This window comes from Oncorhynchus gorbuscha, linkage group LG07 (assembly GCF_021184085.1).
Source record: "Oncorhynchus gorbuscha isolate QuinsamMale2020 ecotype Even-year linkage group LG07, OgorEven_v1.0, whole genome shotgun sequence".
NCBI lineage: Eukaryota > Metazoa > Chordata > Actinopteri > Salmoniformes > Salmonidae > Oncorhynchus > Oncorhynchus gorbuscha.
In genome coordinates, this window is record NC_060179.1 from 23868581 (window position 1) to 23891316 (window position 22736).

Consider the following 22736-nt stretch of genomic DNA (forward strand, 5'->3'; position numbering starts at 1 on the left):
AAGGGAAAGCACAAGGACAAGACAATATATGACAAAACATGACAGGCACTCCATATGTATATCGGACTCCTGAAGGGCCAAAGGTCCTCGTCTATTAACCCTAACTCATCTACTGTAGACTCTGTGCATTAGAAAGGCATTAAATGTGCCCTATGTGCCTGATCCCACACTCTCAGAAAAAAAGGTGCTATCTAGAATCTTAAAGGGTTCTTCGGCTGTCCCCATAGGAGAACCCTTTGAAGAACCCTTGTTGGTTCCAGGTAGAACCCTTTTGGATCCAAGTAGAACCATTTTGGGTTCCATGTATGACCCTTAGTGGAAAGGGTTCTACATGGAACCCAAAATGGTATTACCTGGAACCAAAAAGGGTTCTCCTATAAGGACAGCCAAAGAAGCCTTTTTTCTAAGGGCGTAACTAGAGCTCTGTTTACGTAACTCCAACGTTCACACAAATCGTCCATAGACATCATTTGTATGACGTGATTGTGAAAGAGTGAGTCATGCAAGACGAGTCTTGTAACCATGACAAATGACTTTTTCTCTCTCTGTCTATTGTAAAAATGTAGTTCAGTTTTGTGGCGAGTGTTTGTTGATAGCTGCTAATTACTGTGAACTACTTACTGTGTACTACTTACTGTGTCTTCAAAATGACTTTAAATGTTTTCACATCATTCAACACAGTGAATCTCTACTCCTCACAGATACTTTTTAAAGACCATGGCTGGTGGTTTAATTTCACAAACATGTTTCATTCACCTCCATGTAAGGCTTGACACCAATAGTCTGAGGAGTTCTCTAAAGCACTAGCATATCTAAGACCATGGGGCATTTTCAATAATGCCCTTTTGAGGCCTGAACTAAATCAGTCCCAGGAGAAAGGCTTCAGACTTTTAAACAGTCTAGTAGTCTAGTATTAAAGTGGTTATTGTTTTGCATTCCTTTATTTGCTAGCTACAGCCCGTTGGGTGAACAAATGTTGTGGTTAGCTTCCTCTGTGGCCAGCTTGTAACGGTCTCATTTCCATGTCCAGAGGAGAGACGCATAGTGGGGCTGGATTTAGGTTTAGAGGGACAAAGGGGAGTAAACTTTGACGATGACACACACACACGCACGCACACACACATAAACAAACACACACACAAACACACACGCACTCCCTCCAAGCCATTGCATTGTCAGCAACTTAACTGTTTGTGAGCTGTCTTTAGTCTGAAGGTGTGAGGGTTGAAGTCAGGTTAAAGGATCATGTTGTAACTGTACACACCAGTGTTTTACAGTATCATTCTACATTCCCCGTCAGAATGTTTCTGTCAGAAGTCCTCCAGTGATTGTTTGATATAGAAAGGGGCCTGTGGTTTCCTGTAGGCCTGTCCAAAGTAAACCTCATAATACTATTGTAATGGGATTAGTGGTGGAGTTTTGACTGACTGGGAAACCTGGCTCAACAGCAGGAGATTAAGTTACTGAAACACACACACCAAACACACACGCGCAGGCGGGCATGCACGCACACAAACACATTGACTTAGAATACCTAATGACGAGCTGCAGACCATAATATTTACCAAGAGATTTTTCATCTATATTTTTCATTGCTGTCAATTTACTACCACAATGTGATGCTGGCTCTAAGATCGCACTCAACGAGCTGTATAGGGCCACAAGCAAACAAGACAATGCACACCCAGAGATGGCGCTTCTCTTGGCCAGTGATTTTTATGCAGGGAAACAGAAATCCGTTTTACTTTACTTTTACCAGCATGTCACCTGTGCGACTAGAGGTGACAAAGCTCTTGATCACCTTTACTCCACACTCAGAAATGCATACAAGGCTCTCCCTCGCCCTCCCTTTGGCAAATCTGACCACAAATCTATCCTCCTGATTCCTGCGTACAAGCAAAATCTCAAACAGGAAGTACCAGTGACACACTCAATATGGATGTGGTTCGATAAAGCGGATGCTAAACCACAGGACTCTTTCACTAGCACAGACTGGAAAATGTTCCAGGATTCATCAGATAACATTGAGGAGCTTACCACATCAGTCACTGGCTTCATTAATAAGTGCATCGACGATGTTGTCGTCCCCACAGTGAACGAACATACATATCCCAATCAGAAACCATGGATTACAGGCAACATCTGCACTGAGCTAAAGGCTAAAACTGCCGCTTTCAAGGAGCGGGACACTAATCTGGATGTTTATAAGAAATCCCGCTACGACCTCCGACGAGCCATCAAACAGGCAAAGTGTCAATACAGGATCTAATCCTACTATGCCGGCTCGGATGCTCGTCGGATGTGGCAGGGCTTGCAAACTATCACAGATAACAAAGGGAACACAAAGCCACAAGCTTCCCAGTGACGTGAGCCTGCCAGATAGGCTAAGTGCCTTATATTCTCGCTTCGAGGCAAGCAACACTGAACCATGCATGAGAGCACCAGCTGTTCTGGATGACTGCGAGATCTCACTCTCTGTAGCCGATGTGACTAAGACGTTTAAACACGTTAACATTCACAAGGCCGTGGGGCCAGATGGATTACCAGGACGTGTACTAAGAGCATGCACTGATTAGCTGCCAAGTGTCTTTACTGGCATTTTCAACCTCTCCCTGACCCTGTATGTAATACCTACATGTTTCAAGCAGACCACTTTAGTCCCTGTGCCCAAGAACAGCAGGATAACCTGTATAAATTACTATCGCGCTGCGTTGCACTGTAGCCATGAAATGCGTTGAATGGATGGTCAGGGCTCACATCAACACCATCATCCCAGACACCCTGGACCCACTCCAATTCGCATACCTCCTCAACAGATCCACAAATGATATTTCTCCCACACTGCCCTCTCCCACTCAGAAAAGAGGAAGACCTATGTGAGAATGTTGTTCATTGACTACAGTCCAGCTTTCCACACCATAGAGCCCTCCAAGCTCATCACTAAGCTCAGGACCCTGGAACTGAAGACCTCCCTCTGCAACTGGATCCTGGACTTCCTGACGGGTCGCATCCAGGTGGTAAGGGTAGGCAACAACACATCCACCACGCTGACCGTCAACACGGGGGACCCTCAGGGGTGCGTGCTTAGTCCCCATCCTGTACTCCCTGTTCACACCATTACTGTGTTGCCACGCATGACTTCAACACCATCATTTAGTTTGCTGATGACATGACGGTGGTAGGCCTGATCACCGACAATGATGAGACAGCCTATAGGGAGGAGGTAAGTGACCTGGCAGTGTAGGCAATTGAACCTTTTATTTAGATGTTTGCGCTCTCTCTATGAACACTCACAGGGCCTTACACACTCACGCACACTGGCACTCCAACACACACAAACACTCACTTCATAATTTGCTTACACACATAAATGCACATACATGTATACCGACTCTACATACGCACGCAAACCCACTCACCTACTGTACAATCATTATATACCCAGCTGCTACTCTGTTTATCATATATCCTGATGCCTAGTCACCTTACCCATACACAGTTGAAGTCAGAAGTTTACATACAAGTCGGTTAGGACATCTACATTGTGAATGACACAAGTAATTTTCCCAACAAATGTTTACAGACAGATTATTTCACTTAATTCACTAAGTTGACTGTGTCTTTAAACAGCTTGGAAAATTCCAGAAAAGGATGTCATGGCTGTAGAAGCTTCTGATAGGCTAATTGACATCATTTGAGTCAATTGGAGGTGTACCTGTGGATGTATTTCAAGGCCTACCTTCAAACTCAGTACCTCTTTGCTTGACATGGGAAAATCAACAGAAATCAACCAAGACCTCAGAAAATAAATTGTAGACCTCCACAAGTCTGGTTAATCCTTGGGAGCAATTTACAAATGCCTGAAGGTACCGCTTTCATCTGTACAAACAATAGTATGCAAGTATAAACCCCATGGGACGACGCAGTCTCCATACCGCTCAGGAAGGAGACGCGTTCTGTCTCCTAGAGATGAACGTACTTTGGTGTGAAAAGTGCAAATCAATCCAAAAACAACAGCAAGGACCTTGTGAAGATGCTGGAGGAAACAGGTACAAAAGTATCTATATCCACAGTAAAACGAGTCCTATATCGACATAACCCGAAGGCCGCTCAGCAAGGAAGAACCCACTGCCCCAAAACCGCCAGAAAAAAGTCAGACTACGGTTTGCAACTGCACATGGGGACAAATAATCTACTTTTTGGAGAAATGTCCTCTGGTCTGATGAAACAGACATAGAACTGTTTGGCCCTAATGACCATCGTTATGTTGGAGGAAAAAGGGGGAGGCTTGCAAGCTGAAGAACACCATCCCAACCGTGAAGCACGGGGGTGGCAGCATCATGTTGTGGGGGTGCTTTGCTGAAGGAGGGATTGGTGCACTTCACAAAATAGATGGCATCATGAGGAAGGAAAATTATGTGGATATATTGAAGCAACATCTCAAGACATCAGTCAGGAAGTTAAAGCTTGGTCGCAAATGGGTCTTCCCAATGGACCATGACCCCAAGCATACTTCCAAAGTTGTGGCAAAATGGCTTAAGGACAACAAAGTCAAGGAATTGGAGTGATCATCACAAAGCCCTGACCTCAATCCTATAGAAACTTTGCGGGCAGAACTGAAAAAGCATGTGCGAGCAAGGAGGCCTACAAACCTGACTCAGTTACACCAGCTCTGTCAGGAGGAATGAGCCAAAATTCACCCAACTTATTGTGGGAAGCTTGTGGAAGGCTACCCGAGACATTTGACTCAAGTTAAACAATTTAAAGGCAATGCTACCAAATACTAATTGAGTGTATGTAAGCTTCTGACCCACTGGGAATGTGATGAAGGAAATAAACGTTGAAATAAATAATTCTCTCTACTATTATTCTGACATTTCACATTCTTAAAATAAAGTGGTGATCCTAACTGACCTAAGACAGGGAATTCATACTAGGATTACATTTCAGGAATGGTGAAAAACGGAGTTGAAATATATTTGGCTAAGGTGTATGTAAACTTACGACTCTCTGGTACCGCACGGCAAGCAGTACCGATGCACCAGATCTGGAAACAACAGGACCCGGAACAGCTTCTACTTCCAAGCCATAAGACTTCTAAATAAATAACCAAATAGCTACCCAGACTATCTGAATTGACCCTTTGCACTTTAAGTATTTTGACTCATCACAAACTCTGCTGCTACTGCTTATTATCTATCCTGTTGCCTAGTCACTTTACTTCTTCCTATATGTACATATTTATCTCGGTTACCTCATAGCCCTGCACATGGACTCAGTACTGGTCCCCTGTGTATACGGCCAAGTTATTGTTGCTCATTCTGTGTTTATTCCTTGTGTTATTATCTTTCAATTATTTTTGTTTTTTTCTCTCTGCATTGTTGGGATTAAGCATTTTACTGTTAGTCTACACCTATTGGTTACGAAGCGTGTGACAAATGCAGTTCGATTTGATATGACACACACTGATAAAGCATGTTCTGGCTCGGGATTGAATGTGTTTTAAATAGTGCTTAATCCACACTGTCTTCTCAAACCTCACATAGGAGATACTGTACAAAGCACATTTCCCTCAGAGTCTCCGTTACCAAATTGAATTGGACTCTATATTATCATTTATTTGAATTGCATAACCTAAGCAAGAAGAATTAGCTGTTATGTGCACTTAATGAAATCGTGCGGAGACTGTATAACTGGGCTATACTGTATGTGCAGATGGTAACAGTCTAGTCCCTGCCAAAATAATGCAGTGCTCTGAGTCCAGGCCGCATTACACACTCCTCAAAATGGAAATTACCCCGAGAGAGATTCCTAAGGAACGACGGATGACCACTTGGATAGAAAACAGTCATGGATAAACACACACATGCATACACACCCACCCACACACCAACCCACCCAAACACCAACCCACACACCCACACACACCCACCCACCCACCCACCCACCCACCCACCCACCCACCCACCCACACACACACACACACACACACACACACACACACACACACACACACACACACACACACACACACACACACACACACACACACACACAATGCCATGCACCCACATGGCTAATTAGCAACATGTGTATGCGAAGCTAGCAGCCAAACCTTCCACTACGCAATGCCCCAAAACTGCTCCCAAACACCCTCTAGCTAACAAATCAGGGGGATTTGGAGTGTTAATTAATTGGTCATTCATTCTAGTGGTCTTTATTCTGGCACTGTGGTTATATTACCCAACAATTACTTATAGCGCTTCTATCATGATATTTCCCAGTAGATTGAAACATATTGTATGCACACTGAAATTATTAATCTGTGACTTGAAGTGAATCTGAGGTACTTGCTACTTTGTTGGTGATGTCTTAGTCCAGGTGATGTTTGTCCCGTCAAGGCCAGGTCTCTATCACTCCGCCAATGACGATGTCACACCTGGTTCCATACAGTATCATGGTCTTGCGTCTTGGGAACCTGCATCTGCCAAAGAGTGCTGTATGATGTCTCCAGCTGCTCCCCCATCTGGTGTTATGTCACTGGGTGGGTGAGGAGCTCCAGGTGACAGGACTATTTGGAATTTTGGCCTCTCTTCCATGACACCAGTAAAACATGCACTCAGACCAAGGGTTAAGGTTTACTAGGGACACTGGCTTGAAGAAGCCTGAGAGGTGATGGCCATTAAAGACTGCGTGAAGCATGCCTATCTGTCTGTGTCTCTCAATGGGGAGCAAGCGCTAGCCTAACACTGTGGGTTAGCCTAGCGGTATGGGTTAGCCCAGTGGTATGGGTTAGCCTAGTGCTGTGGGATAGCCTAGCGGTGTGGGCTAGCCTATTGGTGTGAGTTAGCCTAGCAGTGCTAAGCCCATTTTACAGGAGCAGCCTGGACCCGGTGTGTGTATTAGTGTACGCTAATGCCTTCCAGATGAACATGCCTTACCCTGCTATTCAGTCTCACAAAACGGATGATTGTTCCATGGGTTCTCCCCCCTAACGAGGAACATGTGTGGTGGGGAGTGTGTGTGAGTGTATAGAGATGCGTGTGGAGAGGGACTGGGATGGAAGGAGTGAAGTATGGGAATGCTTCCACGTTCTCATCCTCTTGGCAAATTAGGTGAAACTGTGGCAGATTTGTAATCCATTGAAGTGGAAAGTAATGGCTGGAAATGAAAGCACAAGCCAGATCACCTTCACAATGCAGAAAGAGAAATGAGGGGAGTCAGTGCAGCACAGTTTGCGGACCAATTTGTCATTGGTATTAATATTCATAATCATGAATTCATTGTGAATATACACATAACTAACTCATCAGGTCTTTATATGAATTAATGTGCTATCCTATCCATGCACTATGTCATATGCCTGTCTAATTCATGTGATTTAATACAGTATTTGATTGTGTGTGTTTCAGAGCGGGGCTCCCAGGGCCAGATAGACCTGACCGAGCTGATCGGCATTCCTCTCCCCCCATCGGTCTCCTTCATCACAGGGTTCGAGGGCTACCCGGCCTACAGTTTTGGGCCCGATGCCAACGTGGGCCGCCTCACCAAGTCCTTCATCCCCGACCCCTTCTACCGCGACTTTGCCATGACCGTCACCGCCAAGCCCACCACGCAGCGCGGTGGGGTCCTCTTCGCAATCACCGACGCCTACCAGCGGGTGGTGCACCTAGGGGTGGCGTTGAGCCCCGTGGAGGATGGGTCTCAGCGGGTGCTCCTTTACTACACCGACCCGGGGGATGGGAGCACCAAGGAGGCGGCCAGCTTCAAGCTGGGTGACCTGACGGGGAGGTGGGCCCGCTTCACGCTGACGGTGCAGGGGGCGGAGGTGCGCCTCTACATGGACTGTGAGGAGTACCACCGCGTGGCCTTCCAGAGGAGCCCGGAGCCCCTCACCTTTGAGGCCAGCTCGGGCATCTTCGTGGGCAACGCCGGTGGCACAGGGCTGGACAGGTTTGTGGTAAGTTGACAGGTGGGGTTTTGTTTTTGTGGTGTTTTTGCTTCTTTTTGTGTATGAGTGGAGGTGTTGGGGGGGGGTATTTTACGTTGGTTAGGCCTATAGTGTGTTTGTGTTTAGTGTCCTCTGCTTGGTTTTCATGCGCCTGGTTTCTGTTTGGCTGCATGGTTTCTGTTTGGCTGCATGGTTGCTGTTTGGCTGCATGGTTGCTGTTTGGCTGCATGGTTGCTGTTTGGCTGCATGGTTGCTGTTTGGGCCTCAACACTTCCAGAATGAAATCAGATCTTGGTCTGATTTAAATGTTCGATTCCATAATGATTTTCCTCAGCACTACAATGATTAAATTGAGAGTGTGCCCCAAACCCAATAGTTGATGAGTCCCAAAACGGAGTGTTCAGAAGTGGTCATCAGGGCTTGCCACAGGCTGGCAGCATGGCTCGCCTCCATAGGCTTTGAATGACTTCACGGTCGATTGCCTGGGAAAGAGACAGTAGGGTGGGTGAGTCATTGTGGAGAACTTGACTAAGAGCTGGGCTCACCACTTCTGCTGACATCATGGTCAGCCATTTTGATTTTAAGGCATGAAAAACCCTGATGCAACATTATGGCAATAGCAGAGGATAGAGGACTGAATGACCTATACATCTTTATAAGATATACAATAAATGCTATGAATTAGCATGTGAATGCTTGTGGAATTAACATATCGTGCCACAAACCAGTGTTCACCTAGCCGGAGAGGGTTTACTTAACTCTGAATTTGTGGTAAAATGGATAGATGAAGAGAAAATGGAGATTGCTTAACTAGTTTTAATCAGACTGCGTATGTCACGATCGTTGTAAAAAATGCAGCGTGGTATGTGTTCATGATGATATACACTGAACACATATAAGCACTGAACACAAACTATACAAAACAATAAATAACGACCGTGACGCTATAATGAGAACTGTGCTGACACAAGCAACTAACAGACAATCACCCACAAACAAACCGTGAAACTCAAGCTACCTAAGTATGATTCTCAATCAGAGACAACTAATGACACCTGCCTCTGATTGAGAACCATACTAGGCCGAAACATAGAAATCCCCAAATCATAGAAAAACAAACATAGACTGCCCACCCCAACTCACGCCCTGACCATACTAAATAATGACAAAACAAAGGAAATAAAGGTCAGAACGTGGCAGAGTATGTGACTCTTCTGCGAGCCACAAGACTGTGTTATCCCATTGACCTAAATCCTTGCATTTACAATGCAGTTTATTTCACCCTTAGATATAAAATAACCAATCAATTGCTATTTCCACTCCACCATACCACTACTTAATGTTGTACTATTCTAAACAGAGTGGATGAACTAATAAATCATTGCCTGCTTCAGTTTTAAAGTGCACCAAAAAGCTCATTTCAAGCAGCTATTTTCCTCTCATTAAAGTTTCATTGGAGCGATGGGTTACTAGATTCCAAGAAATACAGTTAACCTTGGGGAGAGGAGCAGGAAACTCTCTCTCTTCAAACCTGCTTGTTTCAACCTGCACCCGCCTATCTCTTCTCACCTAGCACCCGGGAGCGAAGCAGACTGCTCGCTGATCAGAGCCTATCACTCTATAAATCACTCTGTGTTCTTTGCTCATCTTCCTTTAGTCCTCTCTCTTTCTCTTGCTCTGCCAAGAGGGTGCGTGCACATGTGTGTGTGTGCGTGAGTGTGTGCGTGCATGTGAGCGTGCTTGTGGGCGTGAGTGTGAGCGTGCGTGTGCGTGCATGTGCGTGCATGTGCGTGCTTGCAGCCAGGCAGTCATGGTAGTCATACCATGCTGGTTTGGGACCAGTGGTCTTCAGTAACAGCCAGTTCTGATTGTGACCATGTTTGTTTTATTTCTAAATACATTTAAGCGTTAGCTGAAGTCTTGCGAAGAGACTTTGTGTAACCCTGACGTAAGCAGCATATGTTTTAGATGTTCTACTTGATAGGACCGTTTATTGTGTAACTTACCATCACAACACAAGACCTTCGCGTCTGCTGTCTTTGCAACGGTTACTCGGTTCCAACAGACATGGTTGTTTATGCAATGTGGTGGCTTGTGCTGTGAGGAAAACCCTCCTCTTGCTGGGTGCCTGTTGGTGTCTGCTGTAGCCAGCTTGTTGTTACCCTGCCAAACAGTGTGCAGAAAAGTTTAGTCAGTCTAGCCAATGCTCCTCAGATTACAGGCAGGCCGTGAGATAACGTTACTGATCCAGTAAGGTCTGAGGAAGAGAGAGGTACACCACTCCCCCCTCCTCCCCGTCTGCGGCCAAGAGACAATCCAGCTCGGCTGAGACATGGCTCTCTGTGCCTTTGGCCACATCCCCATCCTCATAAATCTAAGCTCACTACTCCCCTCCGCCACAGGGATGCATACTCTTACCATACTAAGTGTACCCTCTAGCTGAGGGTAGCTGCTTCTAGCTGCTTTTATATGTGCCTCGTTTCATTTACTGTCAACGTCCCTTTTCTAAAATAATGTGGATTTGCAAGTTGCATTTTATTGTACAGCTTTTACTGCTATATTTGTGTTTACTTGGTCGTGTCAAATCTGTTTACTTCATTCTTCTGCTGTTGATGCTTATTTTTGTGTTTATGTCTGAGTCCTGTTAGATTAGTAACATATAGCCAATAGTTGACATGGATCAAAACAACACCAATGGGGGGGGGCGATGCTCTGCAGCCGGCCCGGTGCTGCTTCCAGCCTCTCGTACAGTATGTACTGTTTGTGTTTGTAGCGTCTGAGGAGTCGGGATGAACATAAAACAGCAAAAAGAAGAACAGCCGATTCACATTGGACAGTAGAGCTCAATTCTATTATTATGTCTTTGCTCAGTTGTGTCATCGTAGGGGTGAAAAGCAATATCAGTAGTCTACCGTAGCATTCCAGCAATATTACAGATCAGGGGTGGGATTCGGGCCCTTGGAGCAGCTTTTTGTTAAAGTCTCGCCCATCAGGCACTGGGATCACACACTGTGAGCAATGCACACAAACGCATACAATGTCATTGCAATCACACAGCCGCTGATCAGTATGGGTCAGCAGCACCCCCTGTAGGTCACAGCTGCAGTGTTGAGCAGGGTTTCCCAAACTCGGTCCTCGGGACACCAGGGGGTGCGCTTTTTGGACTTTGCCCTAGCACTACACAGCTGATTCAAATAATCAACGAATCATCAGCTGAACACGATTGATGGTATTGTTTCCTATTTGGAAGGTTCACTTGATTGCGCTGTACCGTGCTCTTCTCGTGTCCCTTTTCTATTCAAAGATTAAGATTGATCTCAGAAAAGCTCATGAAACTTTGAATTAATCAGAGCTCGCTGTTGCATGGCACATTTGTTGTTTATCTGCAAACTCTGTTTACAGCATCAACAGATGGACTTGATTTTGTTGACCCAGATTGATCCTTCCTCTCTTCTCCCTCCCTTCCTCTCCTCTCTTCTCCCTCTCTCCCCTCCACTTGTTTCCTAGAAGATTTGTTGGATTAAAAACAGGTGTTTGTCCTCTGGATAGAACCCACAAATAGATTTACCAAGCACGCCTTTGTCCATTTGCAGCACTTCTGTCATTCATTGCTAGAGTGGGATCTATGTTCTGTTCGAGTTATAGCAGTTTAAAGGTTGCTTGTCTTGAATAGCTCTTGTCAGTAAGACTAGAGGCACCTGTTCGCCATACTTGAAATGCTGATTTCAATTGCAGTAAAAGGTTGTGGAATGGTATTACTAATGGGAGTGAGAGTGAGAATGGTCATTCATTTGGTGTGTGTGTGTGTGTGTGTGTGTGTGTGTGTGTGTGTGTGTGTGTGTGTGTGTGTGTGTGTGTGTGTGTGTGTGTGTGTGTGTGTGTGTGTGTGTGTGTGTGTGTGTGTGTGTGTGTGTGTGTGTGTGTGTGTGTGTGTGTGTGTGTGTGTGTGTGCATGCGTGCAAGGGCACAAGGGTTCATGCATTGACTGTGAGTGTGTACACTAGTGTTATTGTGACTTACCGTCTCCCTCTCTCTCTCTCTCTCTCTCTCCCCCCCCCACAGGGTTCTATTCAGCAGCTGGTTCTGAAGGGGGACCCCACGGCCCCAGATGACCAGTGTGAGGAGGACGACCCCTATGTGAGTGTGTCCCCTTAATCCCAATACTCTACCTTTAAGGACAATTCCACCCAAAAGCTATATTTTGGTATTTGGTTCATTAGGCCATTTACTATTTGCACTGGTTAACACCAGAGACAGTGGTAAGGTACTGTACAGGGGCTCGCCTCGCTGCAAGGTTCACTGATATCCTCAAAACTTGAGGTCGAAGTTGCCCTGCAACAGGTGTGCTTGGATCAGATGACTCCACCCCCAATTCTAAAGCTATTATGAACATTTTTAATCTGACCTTGAATCAGTGCTAATGGGCTGAACTACGACCGACTCCATCAAACCTGAGAAAGGCTCATGATGAATGGGCTCATCACCCCCTCTTGTGGTTGTGAGAGAGCATCACAGGACTGTGTGATAGAGTCTGGTCTGCAGCCTGCAGGGCTTTACAGATTGTTTTGGTTGATTACATTTCTTTGTATTTCCCCCCCTCTGTTTTCATCTCTGTTTTTTAAGTATTTCCACATGCATAAGCCTGAGTTATTGCTACTTGGAAAAGCATTAGATAATTGGCTTGTGATTGAATATGTAAAAAAAATAATAATAATTGATTGCAAATTCATGAGTCATAATTTAAATGGTATGTTATGACGTGGTTGCTACTAGAGTATTTCCATTGTTATTCTCTTTCAGGCATCTGGGTATGGGAGTGGAGACGACTCCTTCGATGACACAGAAACTCTGGATGAAGTGAAGAAGGTAGTGGAGGAGAGAGAGTACATTATGGTGAGTGACACACGCACGCACGCACGCACGTACAGACCCAACCACGTACAGTATATTAACATGTAGACATATTTTATCCCACTCTCATAACCCACAAGGATAGTTTCAATTGAAACGTCAACAAAATGTACACCTTCTAAATCCATACTTCCACAACTGTTTTTACAGTACATCCAGAATCAAAGGGCCTGGGATCAATCCAATTGAAAAATGTCCTCCTAATAGGGCCAGTTAGGTGGGAGACGTGGAGTTATGCCGTTCCTCCTGCCAGGTTCTCCATGTGAGAAATGCTCTTCGCTCAGCCAGATCTGGCCTGATGTTCTTGGACTGCGTCTGGGAGGAAAACATTTCCTCTTCTGAATATCAGCTGCTTTCTGACACATCAGTGCTCCACTCCCCCATATCTCACCACAGCCATTTCCATAAGAACACATTGGTTATTCCCAGAGATGGAAGTGAAGCTCGCTCGTTTGATATGGAGTCCATTAGAAGAGGTCAGAGTGAGTTCTGCATCCAAAACCATGTTACTGTCTGTGGCACTCCCACTCCTCTGCTGCATCCTTCTGTCCGTTTGGAGTGAGACGTATTGGTCTTTAGCTTGAAGGACATTTTCATGCCTCAGAAAATGATCCAACGTTGACAGACACACCCCATGCTACAGTATATGTCGTGGAGATCATGTTCTGTTGACAAGATGCACTGTCTAACTATCCCTTTGCCACCAAGATGACCTTCCGTCATCTTTTCAGTGCATTGAACTTTCACATGGACACCAAGCAGACTGCTTAACATCACACCCGCTTAGTCATTCACTGATGCTTGGCAGAGTTTCTCTTCCAATGTCCCATTAGCTTTTTCTCTCCAATTACCAGGGAATGGATATGATCTGAAAGAATGTGGCGAGATCAAACGTTGAGTAGGAGAGACCACACCGTGTGCAGGTCAATGGGAATTTTCCAGGACACTTCAGAGAAGCACACTTCTAAGTACATGGAGATTAGTAACCCAACTTTGATGCACCACATGGTTGTGGTTAGTTAGTTAGGCAACACACTACTAAGGTTACTTACTTCTCTCTCTCCCCTTCTCTCTCTTGTGGTCTCTCTCTCTGTCTCTCCCTCATTCTCTGTTTCTGTCTCTCATTCTCTCTCTCTCCCCTTCTCTCTCTTGTGGTCTCTCTCTCTGTCTCTCCCTCATTCTCTGTTTCTGTCTCTCATTCTCTCTCTCCCCTTCTCTCTCTTGTGGTCTCTCTCTCTGTCTCTCCCTCATTCTCTGTTTCTGTCTCTCATTCTCTCTCTCTCCCTTCTCTCTCTTGTGGTCTCTCTCTCTGTCTCTCCCTCATTCTCTGTTTCTGTCTCTCATTCTCTCTCTCCCCTTCTCTCTCTTGTGGTCTCTCTCTCTGTCTCTCCCTCATTCTCTGTTTCTGTCTCTCATTCTCTCTCTCCCCTTCTCTCTCTTGTGGTCTCTCTCTCTGTCTCTCCCTCATTCTCTGTTTCTGTCTCTCATTCTCTCTCTCCCCTTCTCTCTCTTGTGGTCTCTCTCTCTGTCTCTCCCTCATTCTGTTTCTGTCTCTCATTCTCTCTCTCCCCTTCTATCTCTTGTGGTCTCTCTCTCTGTCTCTCCCTCATTCTCTGTTTCTGTCTCTCATTCTCTCTCTCTCCCCTTCTCTCTCTTGTGGTCTCTCTCTCTGTCTCTCCCTCATTCTCTGTTTCTGTCTCTCATTCTCTCTCTCCCCTTCTATCTCTTGTGGTCTCTCTCTCTGTCTCTCCCTCATTCTCTGTTTCTGTCTCTCATTCTCTCTCTCCCCTTCTCTCTCTTGTGGTCTCTCTCTCTCTCTCCCTCATTCTCTGTTTCTGTCTCTCATTCTCTCTCTGCCCTTCTCTCTCTTGTGGTCTCTCTCTCTGTCTCTCCCTCATTCTCTGTTTCTGTCTCTCATTCTCTCTCTCTCCCCTTCTCTCTCTTGTGGTCTCTCTCTCTGTCTCTCCCTCATTCTCTGTTTCTGTCTCTCATTCTCTCTCTCTCCCCTTCTCTCTCTTGTGGTCTCTCTCTCTGTCTCTCCCTCATTCTCTGTTTCTGTCTCTCATTCTCTCTCTCCCCTTCTCTCTCTTGTGGTCTCTCTCTCTGTCTCTCCCTCATTCTCTGTTTCTGTCTCTCATTCTCTCTCTCCCCTTCTCTCTCTTGTGGTCTCTCTCTCTGTCTCTCCCTCATTCTCTGTTTCTGTCTCTCATTCTCTCTCTCTCCCCTTCTCTCTCTTGTGGTCTCTCTCTCTGTCTCTCCCTCATTCTCTGTTTCTGTCTCTCATTCTCTCTCTCCCCTTCTCTCTCTTGTGGTCTCTCTCTCTGTCTCTCCCTCATTCTCTGTTTCTGTCTCTCATTCTCTCTCTCCCCTTCTCTCTCTTGCAGTCTCTCTCTCTCTCTCTCTCTCTCTCTCTCTCTCTCTCTCTCTCTCTCTCTCTCTCTCTCTCTCTCTCTCTCTCTCTCTCTCTCTCTTGTGGTCTCTCTCTCTGTCTCTCCCTCATTCTCTGTTTCTGTCTCTCTCTCTCTCTCCCTCTCTCATTCTCTCTCTCCCCTTCTCCCTGTCTCTCCCTCTCCATCTCCCTGTCTCTCTCTCCAGCTGTGTGTGAAGGTTGGACTTTGTGTGGTCTACACTATCCTCCCTCACCTCTCCTTGAGGCTGCTCCCACTCACAGCTTGCTTGTGTCCTCTGTCCTAGCTGGCATTAGGGTAGACTCAGGAAGGGTGATTTGGCTAATGTGGAATCTTTGGATTTTCGGAGGGAAAACTGGTCCCAGATCTGTGCCCATGTGCGGCTTCATCCGAGAGCATAGGATGTACTGAGGCAGGGGAGGATGTCTCTGGCATTCCAAGTGTGCTTGTGGATCCGGTCCCAGCGTTTTCCTGCATAGCTGGTTTGGCAGGGCTCCTGGTCCGTCAGCCCACACACACACAAACACATTCATACACACATATGCATGCTCACACATACAAATACAAACATAAACACACACACACACATAAACACACGTCCACATACATAAGCTGTGAGCCAGAGAAGGAGAGAAAACACACCATGCAGCTCCTCTGCCCCCTACCGGAAAATAGTATGAATTAGGCAGTTTGAGAAGATTTCAATCCTAAGCAACCTGCATAGACATTGTTTGAAGTACAATAGACCAAAATAGCTACTGTAGTAGGTCAAAGCTGTGTGCTGGAAAACCTTGGTAGAGCACGGGTGAAGTAGGCTTTCTGGTGCTCATGTGAATTTCCTTTTCTGCTTTCTTACCTGCCTACTTCTCACTTAAAACATATTTTAGCATTTATTTAAAAAGATGTATTGAACATAATATAAAAGCATACACAATCAACACCACAATTACAATAGAGGATCGAATTACATCAAATGATTTTACAACATCACAGTATTGCCACAGTTGTAAATGTGTAGTTTTAAGTGTTTACAATTAGCATTTTATTACTACAATGACTATTTTATACAGCTACCCCCAACCCCCAACCCCCACCCATCCTCAACAGGATGGAAATGTATGAGTGAGGCAAGCAGACTAACACGAAACATGTAAAAATAGATGTATATTTATTTAGCTTTGCACCATTGTTTTCCCATCAAACAAATAATGATACTTCCTGAACCACATGTCATTGTGGGAAGGGCTTTTTTCTTAAAGGAGAATTACTACAAACTAACAGGGTAGAAAGTGATATCAGGGACACACAGAAAGGGTTAAATACAATAATAATGAATGTAATAATCATGAGAAAAAAACGACGTTTTGATAAGAGAGATTTTAACTAGTACTATAAAATAATAAAGAAAGATTGTGTTATTTTATGGCTTATTTTTCTTGGAGTATAACACCCGGCAAAACCGCCTACATCCACTGAAAATAAGTTTTTCAAAATGCTTAAGTCCCTTTCAAGATCCATATTTTGTCGTTTTTAAGGTAAAGCACACCTGACCTTATATTTAAACGTTTTGAAATTGACATTTTACACTAAATAAGAGGTGATTTTTCCTGGGGACAGAAAAGGCACCAGATGGTAGTTGGACCGGACCCACTTACCTGAATACTTACCTCGACATACATACCTGAAAATACCTACCTGAACATACTTAGCTAATACTGTAAAGCAGTGGTTCCCAAACCTTTTAGCTTACTGTACCACCAACTGAATTTTCCTGGAGTTCCCCCTCATTTTACAATTAAGCCTATGGTCTTCTCAAGTACCCCCAGGGGTCCTAGTACCCCTGGTTGGGAACCACTGCTGTAAAGTACCTTCAGTTTGATGGCTGGCTAACTGCCTGTGAAAGGGGGATGCCTAGTCAGTTGTTCAACCGAAATGTCTCTTCCGCATTTAACCCAACCCCTCTGGTGCGGGGGGTTGCCTTAATCGACATCCACGTCTTCGATCCAGCAACCTTTTGGTTACTAGCAACAACACTCTAACTGCTAGGCTACCTGCCGCCACCTCTGCACCTCAGCTTCCATAATCTGATTATTTGATGTGGATGTGCTCCAGGATATTCTCAAGGAGACACTTGTGAGACTGTTTCTTCTTGAGAACTTTCATCTTTCTCAAAGTGGCATTGTATGCATGAATCACCGTTCTATCCACACACCTGACCGTTTTCACCAGCTGGTCTCTCATCCTTTCAAAGTTGTTATTTCGTCCTGAAACTCATTCACCTTGTTCTCCTTTTCACAAATATCCACAATCAGAGAATACATATGTTTCCCCAGTTTGCCGTTACACTCTCTCATGATGGGCTTCATTCCAGCTCGTGTTGGACTCCACAACAACATGGTAGAGGCAACAACATCAAAATCATCCCCGCTGTCTGCCAATGGTGACAATCACAGGATCAAACTTTCCAGGGGTGTCAATGGCCAACATTTCCAAGCCCTGGGTTCAGAATAAAGTTGTGTAATAATCCACCAGAGAACCAGAAAAGTCACCTGAGTCGTATGTAGTTTGCCCAGTAAGGACTGAAAGTCAATTCTGAAAATGCAAACAAATTATCATGGCAACAATTCAACCAAACATTCCAAATTCTTGGGGCTCCTTGAAACGAAATGCAAAGCCAAAGCAAGAATGCTTTAAAACAATTCAAACAAACGTTCCAAATTCTAGGCTTTTCCTAGGGCGACAAAACCAATCTTGCAGAACATGATGAACCTGACTCTAGCTGTATGTTCAAATGATGCATTGTTTTAAATGTCTTCCCGCTTTCCCCCTGACCCCTCAGCCAGAGGAGCCAATGATCACCCCAGTGCTTGCCCCTCCCACAGAGGCATCGCCCAGTGACGATGAGGAGGATGCTGGCGAGACCTCGGGTCAGGAAGTGGAGCTGACCGCTGAGAGAGGTGAGAGAGAGGAGGAAGACTGTACACTATTTATTGATTTATGATCATTTCAAATGAGAATTCACTGCGTGAACATGTTATTATGCCTTGTGGTATTTACATGAATAGCCACTAGGTGGCGATAGAACGTGGTGAGGTAAGGAGCCATATACTGTACGTTTGTATTGATGATTTTGTGTCTTTGGCCACAGGACCAAGTCAGACAGCGGATGCAGCCTATAGACCAGGAAGTGTAAGTATCAGTTGTTGACTTGAATGAATGAGATTGAATAGGATGTATCTGAAGACCTGGAGTGTGTTGCCTGATCTATAACAGTGGTTGTCAAATCTGTTGTTAGTTGTAGTCCTGAACTAGCTCATCTGATTCACCTAGTCAAAGGCTTGATAATTTGTTGACAAGTTGAATCAGGTGTGCTAGCTCAGTAGTTCAGGAACATGGAGTGGCTGGGGGTCCTGGAAGAGAGTTTGAGAACCCCTGCCCCTTGTACCTGACAAGCCATCAATAACAAATAATTTATTGCCAATATACCAGACATACCACACTTTGCTAGCTTGCTAGCTTGTTCTACTCTCTCCCTCCAGGCGACGCACAGTCAGAAAGGAGAGCGAGGAGACCCAGGGCCAGCCGGACCCCCTGGCTCCCCCGGCCCCCCAGGCCCGCAAAGCCCGTTAGGCGATGGCTCCTCTGGGGAGGGAGAGCCAGGACCAAGGGGCCCCCAGGGGCCTCAGGGACCAGCGGGAACACCCGGAGCACCCGGCAACGACGGCCAGCCAGTAAGAGCCTGTTTGTTAGCACAGAATCCCCTCCCTTCACCACCCATTGATCATGTTCATCAGCATTGCATTGTAATTGGGGCAAAATCGCAGTTGTATCTGGTTACGGTCGATTCATTCGTTCTCTTTGGCTCCTAGACAGTTCCTGCCAAACACCAGACAACACCCTGCCTGATTTGTCATGCTACGCAATGCACAATAAACACAGTGAGAGCTCGGCAGTTGGCAAGCGATAGGGGAGCATTCTCTATTCTCCGTCTCACATTGTGAACATGCTATCCTTTTTATTTGTGTGGTTTGGCCCGCCCGGCATATTTTTCACCAGAATAGTTCAGTTCAATTGGCGTTCTCTCTCTGTAATTCTGTCTCTATAAACATCTGCTATTGTCTATTGTAATGGCCTATTTAGGTGGTTTCAGGCCTTCGGCCGTTGTCCATGACGGCTTTATTGTCATCTTGTTCAGTGGTTGAGAAGGTCCGTTTTTGATGTAGCTGATGTATGTTTATGGGGTCAAAAATAGTTTGGGGTCTTTTATATGGTTGTTTTCTTTGTTCTCCAGGGCAGTGGAGGGAAAGATGGTGACCCAGTAAGTATTCTTCATGTCATTGCTCAATATGACTTGTGCTTCATTTCTATGGACTTCAAGCTTTCATTATTACTCGACTCACACATCTCTGAGTTGAGATCACTACACGGTGTAAATTAAACTATTAGTCTACTTACAGTAATTCGTTTCAATGTTAGGCCCTACAGTACACAATACATAAGACTTGACCCTGTTGTCCTGTTACATACAATGACTCCACCCCTCTCTCTTTCTCAAGAACACTGTACACATGCCACAGCTTCCCAGGCACGCACACACACACACACACACACACACACACACACACACACACACACACACACACACACACACACACACACACACACACACACACACACACACACACACACACACACACACACACACACACACACCACAGGAGGTTGGTGGTACCTTAATTGGGGAGAGTGGGCTCATAGTATTGGCTGGAGTGGAATATGTGGAATGGTATCAAATACATCAAACACATAATTTCCATGTGTTTGGTGACATTCCATTCAGTCCATTTCGTCCATTATTATGAGTCGTTCTCCCTTCAGCAGCCCCCTATGAAACACACACACACACACACAACCTGCCAATATCTCACATGTGTGCACCAGACCCACTACTTTAGCCAATAATGGAGGAAAGGGGGATATAGTGATTTAAAAATGATTTACATAAATTAGGAAAGTTTAGTTCATTGTGCATGCATCTCCAACAGCTGTAGTCCAAATGACTGACTATTTATTTACAACTCACGTCCCTGTCTTCTACGGTGGTTTCTCTAGCCGTTTTTCATCTGTTTCACCTGCCCACCTATGGGGTGGGATATAGGTCCTGCTTATATGTGGTACATCTGTGTGTGTGTGTGTGTGTGTGTGTGTGTGTGTGTGTGTGTGTGTGTGTGTGTGTGTGTGTGTGTGTGTGTGTGTGTGTGTGTGTGTGTGTGTGTGTGTGTGTGTGTGTGTGTGTGTGTGTGTGTGTGTGTGTGTGTGTACATGTATGTGTGTGTACATGTATGTGTGTGTACATGTATGTGTGTGTACATGTATGTGTGTGTACATGTATGTGTGTCTACATGTATGTGTGTCTACATGTGTATGTGTCTGTCTGTGTGTGTGTGTCTGCATGTGTGTGTGTGTGTCTGCATGTGTGCACACAGTCATAAAGGGGCTTCAGAAGAGATTAGATAACTGTTGTAGTGAATACCAGAGTGAATGTTCTCTTTGAACACTGTGTTTATGGAGTGAGATATTACTCGAGGAAGGGCCACACATGAATCCAATCTCCAACTCCTGCCAATCCACCAATCATTGTTAGAAAGCCTACAGTACACTACACAACCCATGTGGATTTCTATATATGTTTCAACCAGCAGCCATTTCTCATTTTGATAATACTCACTTGCTGTGTTCCTACCACAGGGAGAAAATGGAGTTCAGGGATTCCCAGGCTTGCCAGGAGATCCTGGTCCCAAAGGAGACAAGGTGCAAAACACCTTGTGTGTATAACATCACTGTTACAGAGGGTACATGATGTACTAGTGACCTACAGGTTTTAGCAGCTACAAGGTCATGGGGGACTGTCACTGAATAGTTCAGCAGTGTTCTACGTCATTGTACATTATTCATCTAGCCGAGCACCAACACACTCGATTCAACTAATCAAGGGCTGGCGATGAATTGAATCAGGTGTGTTGGTGCTGGCCTTGAACAAATGGCCCTACAGGCTCCCGTGCCCTGGGATTGGATTGAGAAACACTGATCTAGTTGGTTGTTGTGTTTGACCCTGGATTGTGTGTTGTTGTTGACCGCTGTAGGGTGATCCTGGAGTGGGCAAACCTGGTTCCCCCGGTCCTCCCGGGCCACCCGGTCGACCCAACTCATCCAGATCCCTGGTATGTAGTGGAATGAACCACCCTGGATGTGTGGATTAATGGATGGGATGGATGGAATAATTAGTTGATTGATTGATTCATCAGTTCATTGATTCATGTGGTTGATGTGGTTTGCAGAATGTTGTGGACGGTTCGGGCTTTGAGGACTTTGACAGTGACACAGAGATTATGACAGTGAGTGGCCATCCTTTTCAAAAACCTAGAATCCACCTGCTGTTGTTCTGCTCTCTGATTACAGCCACAAAGGATGTTTGGATACACACAGTTAGCATTAGCATTAATGCGTTATGACGGTTATGCTATTTGTTACCATTAATGTTAATATGATTTATTTTCTTCATCCAGGGTCCCCCTGGTCCACCGGGTTCTCCAGGGCTGCCTGGCCCCCCAGGTTCGTCTGAGGGCCTCTCTGCGTCACCTGGAGCCCCTGGGACCCCCGGGAAGGATGGAGAGATGGGTAAACCTGGACAGCCTGTGAGTCACCCAACACTTTACTGAAACTCCATCACTCTCACTTATACTGTTAAAGCCAGTGAGTGGTAAGATGGTGCCATCCGTCTATCACTTGTAGTTCTGCGGGCCAATTAAGCAGCTGTTATAGCACACCCTGTGGAGAGGTCAAACATTGCTACATTCCAACCCACATTTGAAGGAGACTTCTAAAACCACATTGTAGACACAACTAAACTCTGTGGTGTTGTTCCAGTCCCCTTTTCCATTGCTCACCTGGCCTCTGTTTCAGGTGATGCTGGGTTGGTTTAGTGGCTCTGGTTCTGGTTCTGGGTCTGGATTGGTATTAAACTCTGGTCCTATCTATTCATTGAACCGATGGGCCAAAAAGGCATAATTTCCCCCACAACTTCCCTTCATTCCCCATGTTTCTTAACACCAGGCATCTGTGGTTTTGCGTACTCTCTGTGCTGCAGAACCACGAACAAAGGGTGTGTGTGAGCTTACAAATCAATTTCTTACAACAAATTGCTGCCAGATAATCAACAGCATGGAACTCCAGGTGTCTGCCACAAGATTTGTCAAACCCAGCAATAACCTCCGGACAACCTTACAGCAATCCCTTCTGTTGCCCAGCACAACTATAACATCTCTGATCGCTATACGACAAGAGATGCCTGGAAACCATTTGGATAATGCGTAATTCCCCTGCAACCCTGCAATTTGTTCCGTTTGCTTAAGCCTAGAACGTTCGGGAGGCCCAATGTTTATGTGAATGATTGAACGGGTGATTGA

The 22736-nt window shown here is 45.4% G+C and overlaps 1 protein-coding gene across 3 annotated transcripts in view; it reads left to right on the forward strand.

The window, feature by feature from the left end:
* Positions 1–22736, forward strand: part of LOC124039674 (collagen alpha-1(XVIII) chain-like) — a 146102-nt gene that overhangs the window by 93855 nt on the left and 29511 nt on the right. For all 3 annotated transcript variants that reach the window (XM_046355890.1, XM_046355893.1, XM_046355892.1), the window contains exons 3-13: positions 7413–7960; positions 12014–12088; positions 12752–12844; positions 18110–18227; positions 18419–18459; positions 18810–19001; positions 19562–19588; positions 21019–21081; positions 21414–21491; positions 21609–21665; positions 21837–21965. In XM_046355890.1, coding sequence (XP_046211846.1) covers positions 7413–7960; positions 12014–12088; positions 12752–12844; positions 18110–18227; positions 18419–18459; positions 18810–19001; positions 19562–19588; positions 21019–21081; positions 21414–21491; positions 21609–21665; positions 21837–21965 — 1421 coding nt within the window. The remainder of the gene's footprint in view (positions 1–7412; positions 7961–12013; positions 12089–12751; positions 12845–18109; positions 18228–18418; positions 18460–18809; positions 19002–19561; positions 19589–21018; positions 21082–21413; positions 21492–21608; positions 21666–21836; positions 21966–22736) is intronic.